General features: G+C 50.9%; 4 protein-coding genes across 4 annotated transcripts; 1 reads left to right on the top strand and 3 right to left on the bottom strand.

Moving 5' to 3' along the window:
- Nucleotides 1–6113: 6113 nt before the first annotated feature.
- TrAtP1_005684 (uncharacterized protein) lies at nucleotides 6114–11371 on the top strand. Its single transcript, XM_066112816.1, has 3 exons — nucleotides 6114–6997; nucleotides 8505–8598; nucleotides 8662–11371. Exons 1-3 carry the CDS (start codon nucleotides 6549–6551, stop codon nucleotides 10486–10488), a joined length of 2370 nt encoding a protein of 789 aa, XP_065968902.1. The 5' UTR covers nucleotides 6114–6548; the 3' UTR covers nucleotides 10489–11371.
- Nucleotides 11372–11394: 23 nt separating this feature from the next.
- TrAtP1_005683 (uncharacterized protein) lies at nucleotides 11395–13178 on the bottom strand. Its single transcript, XM_014089137.2, has 2 exons — nucleotides 12937–13178; nucleotides 11395–12862 (listed from the first exon to the last, which is right to left on the bottom strand). The coding sequence occupies exons 1-2, from the start codon at nucleotides 13084–13086 to the stop codon at nucleotides 11582–11584; spliced, it is 1431 nt and encodes a 476-aa protein (XP_013944612.1). The 5' UTR covers nucleotides 13087–13178; the 3' UTR covers nucleotides 11395–11581.
- TrAtP1_005682 (uncharacterized protein) lies at nucleotides 13179–14117 on the bottom strand. The gene has a single exon (XM_014088921.2). The coding sequence runs from the start codon at nucleotides 13992–13994 to the stop codon at nucleotides 13425–13427; it is 570 nt and encodes a 189-aa protein (XP_013944396.1). The 5' UTR covers nucleotides 13995–14117; the 3' UTR covers nucleotides 13179–13424.
- On the bottom strand, nucleotides 14118–15070 carry TrAtP1_005681 (uncharacterized protein). Its single transcript, XM_014089138.2, has 5 exons — nucleotides 14924–15070; nucleotides 14746–14860; nucleotides 14619–14684; nucleotides 14430–14552; nucleotides 14118–14341 (listed from the first exon to the last, which is right to left on the bottom strand). The coding sequence occupies exons 1-5, from the start codon at nucleotides 14956–14958 to the stop codon at nucleotides 14198–14200; spliced, it is 483 nt and encodes a 160-aa protein (XP_013944613.1). The 5' UTR covers nucleotides 14959–15070; the 3' UTR covers nucleotides 14118–14197.
- Between the last annotated feature and the right edge of the window lies 1 nt (nucleotide 15071).

Raw genomic sequence — 15071 nt, 5'->3', positions numbered from 1 at the left:
TGAATGATCGACCCGAAACTAACTGTGGGCCCTCGGCTAGCTCGTTTCCAGTTCCTGCTCACCCGTTTGGGCCTATTTCGCGTTTGTGTATACGTCAAGAGTTGAAAAAGGGCAATCGTGTCATGATTGTTAATCAGACGGTTTCTACTTACTACCCATTATAGCAGACAACGAATGCGGAAAATGCTTTGTTGGTTTTAGGGTCCTTGGAATTCATAGTCGCAGTGCTAGCAGCAATGATTTAGCGCTGGGTTAGTAAAGAACGTTGGGAATTGCTCGTGTATTCGCGGTGCTAGTATGCTTTGGGCATTTATTTGCCCAGGTTAATTACTCTGTTTAAGCCTAGCCCCCCGTCAGCTCTTTAATCACCCACTTGTTTATTATCTTGGGCTAATTTATACTGATTTCAAGGGTTGAGCCACTAATGGATGGCGATGTTCAACATCATTTACCACAGCTGGTATAATGAAAAGAGCGTTTTTGTAACAAGGAGAAAATGTTCGCATCATCACACTATTTGCGACATTTTTCAATCATGGCTTGAGTAAGAAGCAACACCTTGCAAGAATTATAATGAACTGAGTCAGGAGATGCACGAGTTGCGGATCGCCCACTTTCATATGTATGAATAGTAAAAATAGGCCTAGACGCTGACTGATATCTTACAAGCAATGAAAAATACAACTACCATGACTCTATCCCAGCAAAAGCAGCAGTAATTAGCCCACTGTCAGCTATACTAAGGCCAACCGGTAATTCAATAGCTTCCTGAACTCCTTCTGGTTTCTATTTGACCAGTTGACCAGGCAGGTAGCTAAGATATGTACTAGGGCTTGAGTGACGAACCGGCGTTTACGATGCCGTGCTATTGCCTACTCGGAATAGTGATTTCAAAAGATATGCCATGTACATATGAGGAAACCCTAGCGAGACATCGTATTCAATGACATACAAGTATCTGAATATGGCAAACGCCCCACGGACAGGTAATCCACGAATACCCGGGAGGCGGTATGGAAACCCCCCGTCCTTTTGAACAAGGTTAAGTAAGAGTAGCACTTCACAGCCGGGAACCATCTACCCGGTGTTCCAGTTTCCTATTCAGCCACGACCAGAAAAAAAAAAAAAAATCCCTGCTGCCAATCCCAAGGTGGCCGGTGAATGGAGCAAAGCCCAGTTTGACGACAAAGTCGAGTTCAAAAAGTAGCCACGACAAGCATGTCCGGTCTCCGTAATTAGGTTGCCACTAGCAGCCGCCGGGCCAAAAAGGTAAAAAAAAGGCTACCTGGAACTCGGAAATCTTACGGCGGCTCTCTTGTTGGAACGGGGTCCATTACGGAATGTCTCCCGCAAGTTTACTGTCCAAAAGTGCACATATGTACCCTGGTCATTCGGAAATACTTTCTACATGTGCCAGCCATAGCCTTGCCGACTACCCGCTGCTGCTTTAAAAGCATCACCAGATCCATCCTAGTACTGGCACTGCAAGCCCCGGGTTGAATGTGGGATGGAATTGAAAGAGGAAACAAAAGACAGCCAGGGCCATTGCGGGCTCTGGTTTTTCCCTTGTTTGGGTGCGTTCGCTGCCTCGGCACCCTCAGGGCAGTTTCTTCTTTGGGAGGGCAAATCGAGTGAAAATAAGCATGGACGGGCTGATGCATGGGAAGAACCCTGGCTGACGGCGGTAGGGTACGCGTACTAAAGGCATTAGCAGCAGCATTATATTAGTGCTCATGTGCGATAGTACTTGCAATCAATAGCTCTTTTTGAACTCAGCTCAGTCGTCTCAAAGCCATGGAGTAGGAAAGCAGCAGGAATGCCCATCACAAATCACAATTGCAGATGGGCGAGTTATTACTGTTGGTCCGAACGCAAGGGCTAGTCGCCAGCTGTGCTTGGAACGGGCTGGGGTTAGACTTGATACATGCTAGCAGCACCCGCGATGCATTAGACGGCTCCTTCACAAGCTTGACAAGGCAGCCTTGGGGGACGGAAGAGGGAAAACGGTCGTTGATTGGGGGCGTCGGCCTATTGCGTCAGCGCAGCAGCATGTGCTAGTGGCCACGGGATTGGACGGGCCTATTTGGAATCGACCGAAGTGATCAAACGGCTGTCTTTGTGCTGGTATTGCTACTTTGCTGAGGTTATCCACTGTATGTATGTATGTGTGCATTTTGTGTTGGTTCCGTGACTATGATGGATCATGACGATAAAGTGGGCAGACGGCCAAGGAGGATCGAATCCTCAATCCTAAAGACGGGAAGAGAAAATTAAAAAAAAAAAAAAAAAAAGGAAGACACAGAAAAAGTGAGACCAACTAACAAGTCACAACTAGAGCTGCATGCGGGTTGTATTGCGAAAGGGGGGGGGGGGGGGGGGAATAGAAATTAAAAGATACAAGAGAGACAAGAGAACAGGAAAAAAGAAAAAAGTTATGCAAACCTGGGGTTCACATGTCTTTCTCTCTCTTTCCTTTTCTTTTTTTTGTACGTATTCGGTTATTGGTCTGCGTTGGCGTCGTTTTATCGTTTTGCTAGGAGAGTGTGGGAAGGTAAAAAAAAGGGAACGGCAGCCAATGGAAATAGCCGATGTAACCAATGAGAGACAAAGAAAAGGGCTTTTTTTTTTTTTTTACACTTGGCACGGAGGAGGTTTTAGCTAAAAGGGATTTGATTGCGCGGAGAAACAAGAAACAGGGCCGGTTGTTGGTTCGGACTTGGAGGGCTAGCAGTAGTATTGAATGTAGTATTCATTGCGTCTCACAAACGGGCAATCAATGTGTCGTATTGGTTTAGTAGTAGTCTAGGCTTAGCCGAACTGCGGGTTTTCCTTCCTTTTTTCCTCCTCCTGGGGGGGGAACAACAATTTCACAAGGCAAAGTAAGCCAAGATTTTAAAAATAGAAAAGAAAAAAAGAAACAAGCAAACGGAAAAAAAAAAACAAAAAAACAGCAACGGCTTGAGTCAATTAGCGTTTCGAACACTGAGGAAATCTTGTGAGCGATAGTAAAGCTTAAAAGGGCCAAACTGTGGTTGTTTCTCTTCGCCATTTTAGTAGGCAAGTTATTCCCGCAAATGCCCGCAAGTCAACACTCATTCTAGGACGGTTCTCGCTCGCTGTGTGTACTAAACTAGACACTTAGCCACTGGACTTTGAAAATCACACACACCCCTCCCCCCCTGGCTCCAGCTGCTGGCGCAATTAGTAGTTTCCCAGTGGAGATCACGTTCCCGAGCCAAGGGCCTCATTCCAACAAAAAGGGAGGGAGGAAGAAAGAAAGAAAGGCAGCAAAGCTGAAAGGCGAGAAAAAAGAAAAAGAAAAAGAAAGGAGAACAAAAAAGTCAAAGAGAAACCATGTGCTACTACTCGCACTATGCTGTTTCTCATTAATGACTTGTTTGTTTCTTCTTCTTCTTCTTTATTCCCTTTGTCTAATTCGTTCGCTGCTAGCATTGTGAAACCGCAGAGTTATGCGCCAGTTTCTTGTGGGCCACCCGTAAGGTATTGATTGTATTACATGGCTGGCAACTTTTTGGCTGGTTGACTTGATTCGATGATCCTACAACTTCCTAACAAAGTACCTGCACCCCTATCTGCCTATCTCGTCTGTGCTTGGGCATAGGGCCCCCCGAATATTTGCCCGTTGTCTCTCTCTGGAAAGGCCTTTTCGGAGATCCCCTTTGCCCGCTTAGTAGTAGTACTGCATGGAGGTAGCATCATCGTATAGCCGTAAGGGTAAGTAAATGCCTGGGTACAGGTACCGTACGGTGCGTTTCTGACCCCCGGAATGGTCTCGGAATCTCTTTTGCTTCCCGGAATAAATACCTACCACTAACTATTTTTGCGTGTTCCCAAATCAGACGATTTTCTCTCTCTGGTGCGCCCGCTGTTGCGCCTGGGACTGGGACCGGAGTTCGGCAGTATAGAAAAAGGATACCCAAGTAGTAAAGACCTGCTCCACGCCAAAAAAAACAACGGCCAATTCTAAATGCGCCATACAGACGAGCTATAGAGACACACAGCACAGGCGACAAAACGCTTGCGTTGGGGCCCCTCGGCGTGCACGATGGCTCTATTTATTGCTCAAGTAGCGCATCGGCACATGTAGCTCGCAACTTTGTCATATTGTTTGCGGCACCTGCGGCAGCCGCAGCATCCGCTGGGCGATCCGGGTCTCGCACACGGAAGAATTGGGCTGTGAGATATAATTCCTCCGGCTGTGTATATTAATCCTGTTGCCAACTTGCAGCACCTGGCCTCGCAACTACCACCTACGGTTGGTTGCGAATAGGATGGAAAAATGGTCAGCGGCTAGCATCAAATAGCTGGCAGGGCGCCAGGATCGACAATTCCAGCCCGGAATCGCACCTGGGGAAAGCCCCATGCGATGGAATTCAAAGCAAGTTGAACCGAAACTCGTCTTTTGCTGTCGTAACAAGGCGCACCGTGTATGTACCTGTAAAAGTCCAATTCTCTTCTCCTGAGCCACCGTTATCTCCTAGCCCGGTGCGGGTACGTTTGCGCGCCAACGCCGCCAACGCCGCCTCGCCTTATGTAAGGAGCGCCAAATATATACGTGTTGTGTGTTGTATCCAGACATTGCTGCGCAGGCTCCTCTTTTTCTGTTTCTGAGAGGCGCAGGCCAATGGATGGGTGCGACGCCTGTTCAAGTTGCCAACAACAGCTGCCAGGCCAATCAGCCCCCATACCTGCCATGGAACCTAGCAGCACGCCCAAGAGCAGCGCTGGCCAGTGAGTTTGCGGCAATATGTCTTCAAGCGGTGATTTGTATGAGTAATAGCTCGAGCCTTGATACCTGCGAGCACAAGTGCGCCCTTGGCGGCGATTGGTGCCTGTTGCAAACCACTCCAAGCCCAAGCCCAAGCACAAGCAACAAGTACAAGCAAAAGTACAAGCACACGTCTCTTGGAGGATGCCGCCGTCCCCTGCGCGTGCATGTGTTTGCCATGGCGATTCCTTCTGATGCTAAACTGCATGCATCCTCCAGTGCATGGAGTCGGTCCCTAGCTGCGCGGATCGAGGAATCAATCAGTGAACAAACGGCCGCCTGAGTCTAGTTTGCAGGCGCTACTATCGTTGTGCGCTGTACAAATACGGCAACAAGTAGAAGCATCGTCTCTGAACAAGCCTACAAGTAGGCCTCCCGCTTCTGTCTCAGAGACTTTTGAGTTCCGCGAGTCGAGCCCATATACCGGTTATTACTGTACACGCCGCACGCTGCTTGCACCATCCCTTGAGAGACGAACCAAGACCGTGTCTGGGCTTCACTTGATGACCACATCAACTTGGCTCGCTCTTCTCTTCGCGCACACCCCTCCCTGGACAGACAGAACAGACAGCTTCAACCTATTTTTTGCACCTACACCCCCCCTCCCTCTTTGGTTCTCTTTTGCCCTGTGTTCTTGTGCTGTTGCATCACGTCAACTTTCCCTTGTGTCAACCCAGCCAATCTCCTCCCTTTTGTTGCTGCTGCTCTTATGTTTTTGCCCTTGTTGAGACTGGGTTTGTGCATGTGCTGTTTGGAACTAAAGATTATCACTGCTGAACACGGCGCGGGGGGGAGCGAAATCATGGACATGTACATGTATCCAAGTAGTTCAGTCATCATATCCTCTCCCAACGGTGGGAACATGCCCATCGAGTCATTTTCAGAATCCGGCAACTGTCCCCGAAAGAGGATTTCGTAATTCAAAGACGAGAGACATAACAAAAGAGCAACGGCACTACTGTACATGTACCAACAACAACTCGCTCTTGGCTCTCGTCTCTTATAGTGGACATGCGGCATGGCGCACGCATCGCATCGCATCAATCCTTTTTTCTGGGGCGCAAACGCTGATTATTCATGCCCTTGTTTTCCATTTTATTTTTGTGGTTTCCCTCCCACCTTTTGGCTCTGATTCCCTGTTCAATCTCTCGCGCATCACACACGCCCCCCCCCCTGGTCGCCTGGCCGATTAGACTCAAGACTCGCAGCCGATCAGAGTCTTGTTGCTTTCCGGGTCCCGACAATCTCTCTTCAGCCCACGGCCGCCAAAAAAAGAGGATCCCCCCAATTGCTGCCACCACTGCCGCTACCACAGCTGCTGGCCACTGCCACTATTAGTGCTCTGGTTCCTCATAATACCATTTCAAACGTCCTTCTTTTCCTCCCTCCTCCTCCTCTTCTCCCTCCTCGCATCCGTAGCACAGCTGGGCTTCGACGGCATCGTCGTCCATCACGTGTATTCCCATTGTCGAGAGGCCCCCGAATCGCCAGTCTTGTCTCTTTGCCGCAAAGCACGCCGTGCCAGACGCTCTTCTTTTGCCCGTCGGGGAAAGTCTGCATTGGGTTATAATATTTGACTCCCTGCCATCGGCGTTTTCAACTATCGGACAAGGTGTCAGCCTTCACCCTGGTATTTCTATTAGTAGTACCGCTTGAAGAAAACCCTCTTTTTTTTCCTTTTATATAGTCACTTCTATTTCGTTTCGTCCGTCCCTTGAGCCTGCGTTCTTGATCCTCACAGCACACACCACATCGCATCATGGACGGCCTGGCAGTCGAGCAATATCCCCTTACGCGGACGCCGCCGCTCGCATCGACGGAATCCAACATGGCTGGCCTGGCCTCCCAGCAGTCTCCTCGACAGCTATCAGAGAAGCGAGAGCTGCCTCACCACTCGATCCTCAGCACGGCCGCCCTGTTGAACCCCATCATCGACAAGGAAACAGTTCTGCCGCCGGTGGAGGATCCCGTGGCGCCACATGGCCATCTTCAGTCTCTCTCCCCCACGCCTCGGCTGCCGCCCATTCAGTCTCGCTCTCATTCTCCTCGGTCTCTTTCACACCCCCATTCCATCTCCCAGTCGCATCAGTCGCACTCGGTTCCCAATTCGCAGTCCCAGTCTCCGGTTATTGGAAATGCCGTCTCAGCGTCTACAACGCCTCCGCGAGAGCCAACAATCAACGGGCTCGTCATGGATCTTGCGCAAAAGTGAGTACATTGAGTCTTCTTCTCCTTCTTTCTCTTCTGTCTCTCCTTATCCACTCTTCTTCTGGTTTGATACTGCTTTGGTTTCCACTGTCTACGTGTTATTGTTTCCTTCACTTTACGCCGTCGGCAAGCAGAAGCAGAAGCAGAAGCAAAGAAAAAGCAAAGCTGCTGTCTTGGTTGCGTTATTATGGATTCTATCCAGACTCGCGCCTCTGCAGGGGCATCAACATCATATCTGCTAGATGCACTGCTTTCAAGCGGCTCTCCATCTCTTCTTCTCTACTCCCGCCTCGCAACAAGCACTCAAAACGAGAGAAACCAAGTCACCAAAACCCCCAAATCTGGCTGCAAACACCCGAGGCGCAATTGGGTTTCCTGCTCGCAGTGGGGCCTGCCAGTGGCCGCCGGATGGCCTCGTTGTGCTGTTTTTGCTACTTTGGTGGTACTTGGTGCTCCCGTCATGTCTCGCGCTTGGGAGGTACCGCTGTGAGTAGCAAACTTGCAGCTCTTTCTCGCTTCTTATCCCTCACCCTTCTTCTTTTCCTCTGCACAAACTGCACAAACTGCGCACACAAGCGTCCAGCAGCTCGACCAAGCGGAAATCACACTGTTTGCGTGCGCAACTCACACATACGCCGCGCTCTCGTGATTTGTTCTTGATTACTTCCCTAATTTCCTACCTGGGAATTTGTTTTGTCATCGGTCAGATCGCAGCCCACCGGCTACTGTTGCCTTTAGCCTTGCAGCCTCTCCAAAGGTGAGCCGAACCGCCAGGGAACTGATTGGCCCACGCCGCTGCGCCCTGAACCGTGCCGATCGAAGCTACCTGGATTTGTCGCTCACCAGCTTTGGCTGAGCCTAGTGGCTTGGACAAGACGCCATTGGCGTGCAACGTGTTTCCATAGGAATGGGCGTTTATACGTGCAGCATCCATCTGTCGGATTTGGTTACGGCATTTCGCAGGGTGCTCTTCAAATCGGGAAGTTGCCGTTGTCTTTGAACATGTCAAACCAGTTTGGAAGCGGTTTTGCGGTGGCGAGATTCTGCACAGTGTTTTGATATGTTTTTTTTTTTGTCTCCAGTCTGTCTGCTTGAGCATCACCGCCTTCTTCCTCTTTCTTTTTTTTCCCTCTTTTGTTTCCACCTGAGCTTGGCAATACAAGAACATTGCGCTAGTGCCGCTGCAAGATTCCATCCTGCTGCCTGGGCCATCCGTCCTGCTTCATTCATGCCCGAAGGTCATCAATTTGTCCGCCGGACTTTCCCAGTTAGCCTGTCGCTTTAAGCTTCAAGGCCGGGTTGCTTTCTCTTCATCAAGAGCCGGCGCTTTGGCCTCCTTCAGCCTTGATTCACTTGTTTATATCATTTTCTTTAGCCTCAATCTCTCTTTTTGTATTCAATTTTTCTCTTCGTTTTGAGCAAAGATGGTCTTATTGTCCCCCATTTCTTCGGCTTTGACCGACGAGACTGCAACCACTCCCTCAACTCCAACTGACATCCACTCTAGACATTCCAACGGCCACATCAAGCATTCACCTGACGACAACGAAGCAGAAAGTGAGCTTAGTGAGCCGGACAGCAACGTTCGTTCGCCATCAGGAGTGCGTTCCCACGAATCGAAAGCCTCCATTGTCGTCAAGGACACAACTAACGGTGATCAAAAGATCTCGCATGAGCGTACCATCTCCGACAACGAGGACGAGACCATGATAGGCATTCAGCATGAGCCTGTAGTGTCTCATTATCCCAAGCGCAAAAGAAACTCAGTCTTCACCGATCTTAGTGAGAGCAAGATGGAGCTCCCCAATGGCGCAGACGGATCCAGGACTTCAGTGCCTGGCCAGAGTTTCAAGCCCAAGTCGTCACGGCAGAGTCTGGGAACCGTCAGAGGTGTTTTACTGGGCCACTGGCGAGACTCTCCAATTCCGAACCCCGAAGGCCGCCACGCTGTCATTGGCTTTATAGACGTGCGCGACCGATTGCGTACTCGAATTCAGCCGTATACCGTCATCAACGAGCCCGTCAGCAACGACTATCCCATGCCCCCTGGGCCCGGTGGTAGCTGGGTTACTTTCGAAAGAGTCGTCTTTTCTAAGCATCTGGTCGGCCTGGATCACTTCCAAGTTAAGGAGTATGTGAGGCTGCGAACGGATTCTCAAGACGAATCTGAGGAGGAACGCGAGGCTGCTGAACATGCGGCTGTCAATCAGGCGATTCGCCGAGTCAAGGAGAACCCTGCATACGACAATCCAGCCACTCAACCTGCCATAGCTCATGGCCTGGAGTTGCCCGACTCAGCATCCAGTCCCGGACGGCCAGAGTCCAAGAGGAGGCGCGTGAGTGGTGGGTTTGCTTCCATCAATCCCGGTGGCAGCAATAGCCCGCCGGAGCGTTCGCCCTTGCTGCCATCGCAGCCCGCGCTGCAACCCCGGCCACCCCATGTCCCGAAACTGCATGGCCCGCTTCCAGGTACTAGACCCACGCGCATCCTTCTGGGATTCTGGAAGGGCTCAAGTGAAGAGGATCCAAGAGACCGCCACGCCGTCTACGGCATCTTGGGGCAGAATGACATGTTTAGAGTAAAAGTAGTCCGTGAAACTCGTGACGGCCGATTTGTTGACGGCAACTTTCCTACTGGTGCAGGTGCATTGTGGATCCAGTATGAAGAGGTCGAATTTGAGCCGCATTTGAAGTCCCTTCAACGATCTGAGATTAAAGAATACTGCCGAGTTCGCCAATACCAACTGGATCAGGGCGAAGTGCCAGAAGAACGAGTCAACAACGAAATTCGAGCCGTTCATGAAGCGCAGGCCCGCGCCGGCTCGGGCTACAGACACATTCACCAGGCCATTGCCCCATACCACCCTATAGCTGCTGACGACTCGGATCTAACGAATGGCCGGTCAGACGTTGGTGGAGCTCAGCCTGAACTTCGGCAGTCGCGCCGCGGAGAATCCCGGGCCACTCCTCGACAGTCCTTCAACGAGAACGACATGCGCCAGACATCGAGACCCTACGCCGAGCAGGAGCCTTCGCGCCCAGACTCTCGCGCAATGAATCGTGTCCACAGCTCCGATGGAATGGAGCGTACCAATGCGCTCGCCCGCCGAGAGATTGCGCGCGTCGAGGCTGCTCAGGGCCGAGCTGACCGACATGCCCTGCATCGAGAACGGGCTGCCGCTCTCGTTGCCGACGCTGCTGCTGCCGCCGCCGCCGCAGTCGTCGCCTCTGCGCCATCTGATGCGACCAACGGCAGAGCGCCATTCCACGAGTCTGAGGATATGCAGCGCTTGAACAAAGTCTGGGCTCGCCAAGAGAGCCTTCGTCTAAAGGCTGGTGCCGAAGATGCCAAGATGTATGACGGTGTCAAATATGAGCGCAAGACGAATGGGCCCTTTATAGGCAAGCTTGTCTCGCAAGGAACCATCATTAATATTGATGGGGAAGACTACGTAGAATATCGCGTTCTTACGAAGCCCTCCTTTTTCTAAATGGCCGTCTTTTTTTGATTTCCATCAATCTCAACTTAAAAAAATACCGCAGTTTGGCCCTGCATGCAGCATGACATAACCAGGGACTCGCGCTGACAAAAAGCCTTCCGAAGACAAATGCGATACAATGCGACATAATACCGCCTCAGGCGAAATGACCATCTTGCTGCAAAAATGGTGGACTTTATGAATCGCACGCCTTTACCTAATCGAACTGTGAGGTCGAAAATAGACGAAGCAGAGGTGTTGGATGAGAAGAGCCTGATTTCTTACTCTCTTTGAGTTTTGTCACTTGTTCTTTCTTTTAAACTTCCCGTTCTTTCTTCTTTTCTACATTTACTGTTTGTTATGTTTTCTGTCTCTTGTCCCTTCGTTTTCATTTCCTTGTCAAGGGGAGCGAATATATACGTGCCGCCAAGCTAGATATACGCACAAAGAGACGCAGCAGCGAGGGATAACGCGGGCACTCATGCATTTACTTTGGCGTTTTTCAGAGAATGGGGGTGTCATGCCCAGCAACGGGATTTTTGTTCGATTTTTCTTTTTTCCTTTTGAGCTCCCTTCCCTCCGTTCTACAGGGCATGTCTTTCTTTCCTTTGTCCTTTTCCTTTTCTTGTTAAGAATCATGTTTTTCGTTGCGGAATTGTGTCTTTCTGTTTTGCTCTGAATACCCTGTCTTTTTTCTTTTTACTTTTTTTTCCTGCGGCTCTGAAAGCTGTATGAGGGTAATGATATGCGAACTTGGGGCGGGAGCTACGAGCCTGATATTAGAGAGAGAGAGCTCACGATAGAGTTACCTGTGGGCTAGATTCTCAAGTGTTGAGGGTGCGCTGCTAGGTAGTAATCTGATATGTCAATAACGATTGGTTTCTTTTTTCTTCATAAATGAATTTTTGTTACTACGTAGGACGATGTCTGTAATTAAGAAAATTAAAAGATGAAAGAAAAGAAAAACATATTTATTTTTTTCTAAAACCATATGTCCCGTGTCTTGTATACCGTAAACATTTTACTTTATTCTCATCATCATAAATGCCCTCTTTTCATCCCTCTTTTGTCCCTTTTTTTCAATTCCCATTTATTCATTTCTCTTTTAGTTGGCCTCTGTTTCAGCCTCAGCCTTTTCCTCTTCCTTTTCAGGCTCTTCATATCCTTCCACCTTCATGTCCTTCAGACCCAGCTCCTCCTCCTCCTCATCCGTTCTGGTGTACTTTTCCCTCTTAATCTTGGGGTCAGGCGCCGGCGGGTCCACTAGCGACTGGACGTAGCTGCTGGCAAAAGGATCGGTCAAGATGATGGTGAAGCGCCTGGTGCCGGCAATGGCGTCGTCGAGGTTGGCAAAGAACTTGTCCCACTGGGACTTTTCGTCGGCGCGCAGCGAGTCGCCGCCCTCGCCGGCCTGGAAGATTTGGCTGTGGAGGTCGTTGCGGACCTGGGTGAGGAGGCCCTCGACGGTGGTGAAGCGGCCGCCGAGGGTGCCTGGGTTGACGTGCAGCTCGAGCTCGGGGCACTCGAGGCCGCAGGTCTCGCTCTTGAGGATGTCGCGGGCGAGGTCGACGACGCCGTCGACCTCGAGGGTGATTTTCTCGCCGTGCTCGGGGATCTCGCCGCCGGTCTTGACGTCGTTGGAGCGGTAGCCGCAGGCGTCGCAGACGGTGGACATGAGGACGACTTGCTTGAAGTGGGGGATGTCGACCATCTTCATGTGCGTCGTGCACGAGTGCATGCAGCCGGGGCAGGTGGCCGGGAAGCTGTACACCTCGTTGGGGATGATGTCGCCGTCGGCGGTTGTGCCCGGCTGGTAGCCCGGGTCGTTGAGCGTGGCGTCGGCGGTGTCGTCGGTGTCGCCAAGGCCGAGGGCCTGGTTCTGCTCGGCCGTCCGGGCGAATTCGTGCTTCTCCCACTTGCCGACGCCGTCCTTGAGGTCGGGCGCGATGAAGGAGTTGCCGGCGGGGTCGTCGACGTAGACGCGGAAGGGGAACGACTCGCCCGCCAGCATGGCCTTTGCCTTGTTGATGATCTCGGCGACCTTGTCGAAGATTTCGGGGGCCTGCTCTTTGCGCGCCTCCTGGCCCATCTCGAGGTCGTCGACGACGCCCGAGAGCAGGCCCTCGACATTTGTCAGCTGGCCGCGGCCGGCGGGGATCTCGAGGTCGATCTCGATGAACTTGACGGTCGCGGTGTCGGCCTTGACGACCTGGCGGGAGAAGTCGTCGAGCGCGGTCAGGCGCAGTTCGTAGTGTGTGCCCTTGGGCTGGATGGTGCCGGCGGGCTGGATCTCATTGTTCTGGAGGCCGCAGTGTTCGCAGGCAAAGGACATGATGACGACCTCGCGGAAGTAGGGGATGACGGTAAGGAGAAGTCTTGTTATGCCCTACATAAGACGGAGTTAGCTTCTATGACAAGACAAGATACCTCTTGGGAAAAAAGAAAGGCAAGACGACTTACATTTTCGTGGCAGTTCATGCACAGCGACTCGATCTCGTCCACGGGCTTGAACTCCTCCTCTGTTGAGTCGCCGTTTGCGGTTGATGATAGGCCCTGGGCCTTGTTGCCAATGGGCTCAAAGAAATTCTGCTTCTCGCTTTCGGCAGCCATGTTTGGTATCAAGGTGTTACGAAAATAATAACAAACCAAAGAACAGAAAAAAAAAAAGGTTGTCGCAAATGCCTAGTTCTGTTGACTGGACGGCGGCGGGGATCTAAAAATTTTGGAGGGGCAATTTTGATAGCGGTCGCGCGCGTTTATGTCATACAGACAGAGGCGCTAGAACGTTCCCGACGCATCGCTCAGTCGCAGCGTTTAGCGCTAGTAAGTGCGATTTGCTTCCAAATTTCTCTGTCGCGCAGCTGATAACCCCCCAAAGAATCGCTGTTGTATTATTGTATTGTTTGGTTGGGTATGTGAGAAAGACGCCGTGGAAGATGCTCGTGCATTCATTTCTTCATAAAGCTTGCAAGCGACAGCGGATTTGATTGGCGCTGCTGTTGGCCGGATAGCAGAGCCTGTAGCCCGGCCTTGCGATTCTTGGCGCGCTTCTTGCTGCTGGCATTTGCCGTCGCTGGCTTTTGGACCTCGTTGTTAGTTGTAGAGTCTTGTATCCTTGATTTGGTGACTTTGCGGCGCGTAATAGCTTCAGGGGCTGGGAGAGAAATTCTGGTGACCCTGGCGCAGAAGCCGCAGGAGAAATCTTTCGACCGCTCTCGCGCAGAGCCAGGCCTCGCCGTCTTGTCTAAAGCTGAAGATTGCGCTCTTCTTCCCTTTGGCCTCCTTGTTCTAAGAGTTTCTAGCTTCAGCTCTGTTGCTTGTCCCGGGATCATGATGTGGCCGCAAGCAGCGCAGACAAGCTGTCGCTGAAGGTCTGAAGGCGCCATGTCGTGAGCGTAGAGAAGCGCTGCTCGCTGGCTCAGAAGATGCGCTGACGTTTCTGGAGCTGCATTCCGAAGCACATGTGCAGCATCTGTGAGATAATTGATTGCCGGAGAGTGTGCGGTGATGGATGCCATGGCGTCTTAGTCTATGCTCGCGGTGCAGTAGACGGAGTTGAGTTCGAGAGATGTTTTGAAGCTTCAAAGTCGGAACCGTGATGGGCAGGTGGGGTAGGGGTATCTGGATGACTTTGGTGGGGTGTCTGTAATGGATGCGTACCAGGGCAGCTTGACATGACAACAGATGAAGCCTTCTATTTCTTTTAATTATTTTTTACACGTTATGCCCTCTTAATCTCCCATGTCAGCTCCTTTATGCTTACTTCCTCTCCTGCCTTTTCGTCGTAGTCAAACCATTCTCCATCTGTCAAGTCGACTGCGGTAAACTTGGTGCCGGAATCAATTCCGTCGGCAAGCCAATCACCCTTCAAAAGAGTAGCATTGTTAACCAACAGAATTTCTCCTTCTCCTTCTCCTTCTTCTTCCTTCAACTAAATGGGAGCTTTGACATACCTCTGGCTTGAACTCTACAAATTCCAGGCCTCTGCAGTCAAACTCGATCAGTTTCTGCGCCTTGGGTGGTTCGCCTTGTTCATAGGCTGCTGGAGCAGCCTTGATCGACGCAGATGATTCTCGCTGTGAAAAAATTGAACATGTAAGTGCATATCAAGTAATTTCTCCAGAAAACTTGTGGAAGCGTACCTTGCAGTTTTTGCATCTCCAGACAAAATTGGCTTCCCCTCGGCTGCCACTCATCTCGTTGAGCTCCTGGTTGAGAAACTGTGAGCTACCTGGAACTCATGCAAGGAGAGAAAAGAGGCAAACTCACGAAGCGGTTTACCCCGACATAGTTGTCGTGGGTCTCTCTGCAAGAAGTGCACTGCACCTTGAACATGTACCAGAACGGGTTCTCCTCAGAATCGTCAGGGCGCAAATTGGTGACGCTGTTTTTCGTGTGAGCGGAGATTTGCTTTGTGAGATGGCGGGGCAAATTTCATGGCACAAACCCCGAAAGCTCTGCGGTGAGTGCGAGGGCGAACATGTCGGTATGATTCCCCGGCTCTATATACAAATAAAGAAGATAAAATTGAGAATTCCAAGAATCCTTTACCGTTCTATATCGATTCCTCGAGAGATGGCAATCTGCTACTGTCG

Source organism: Trichoderma atroviride, chromosome 3 (genome assembly GCF_020647795.1).
Source record: "Trichoderma atroviride chromosome 3, complete sequence".
Classification (NCBI taxonomy): Eukaryota; Fungi; Ascomycota; class Sordariomycetes; order Hypocreales; family Hypocreaceae; genus Trichoderma; species Trichoderma atroviride.
This window is presented reverse-complemented; position numbering and strand designations above follow the sequence as displayed.

What these genes read in the sequence shown, in the direction of transcription:
- TrAtP1_005684 (XM_066112816.1), top strand. Translation starts at nt 6,549, where the DNA reads ATGGACGGCCTGGCAGTCGAGCAATATCCCCTTACGCGGACGCCGCCG. An exon ending in GTCATGGATCTTGCGCAAAA is followed by an intron (nt 6,998 to 8,504) that starts GTGAGTACATTG and finishes CATCCACTCTAG; the next exon opens with ACATTCCAACGGCCACATCA. An exon ending in ACGTTCGTTCGCCATCAGGA is followed by an intron (nt 8,599 to 8,661) that starts GTGCGTTCCCAC and finishes GGTGATCAAAAG; the next exon opens with ATCTCGCATGAGCGTACCAT.
- TrAtP1_005683 (XM_014089137.2), bottom strand. Translation starts at nt 13,086, where the DNA reads ATGGCTGCCGAAAGCGAGAAGCAGAATTTCTTTGAGCCCATTGGCAAC. An exon ending in GCATGAACTGCCACGAAAAT is followed by an intron (nt 12,863 to 12,936) that starts GTAAGTCGTCTT and finishes CGTCTTATGTAG; the next exon opens with GGCATAACAAGACTTCTCCT.
- TrAtP1_005682 (XM_014088921.2), bottom strand. Translation starts at nt 13,994, where the DNA reads ATGGCATCCATCACCGCACACTCTCCGGCAATCAATTATCTCACAGAT.
- TrAtP1_005681 (XM_014089138.2), bottom strand. Translation starts at nt 14,958, where the DNA reads ATGTTCGCCCTCGCACTCACCGCAGAGCTTTCGGG. An exon ending in CTCACCGCAGAGCTTTCGGG is followed by an intron (nt 14,861 to 14,923) that starts GTTTGTGCCATG and finishes CACGAAAAACAG; the next exon opens with CGTCACCAATTTGCGCCCTG. An exon ending in GGAGATGCAAAAACTGCAAG is followed by an intron (nt 14,553 to 14,618) that starts GTACGCTTCCAC and finishes ATTTTTTCACAG; the next exon opens with CGAGAATCATCTGCGTCGAT.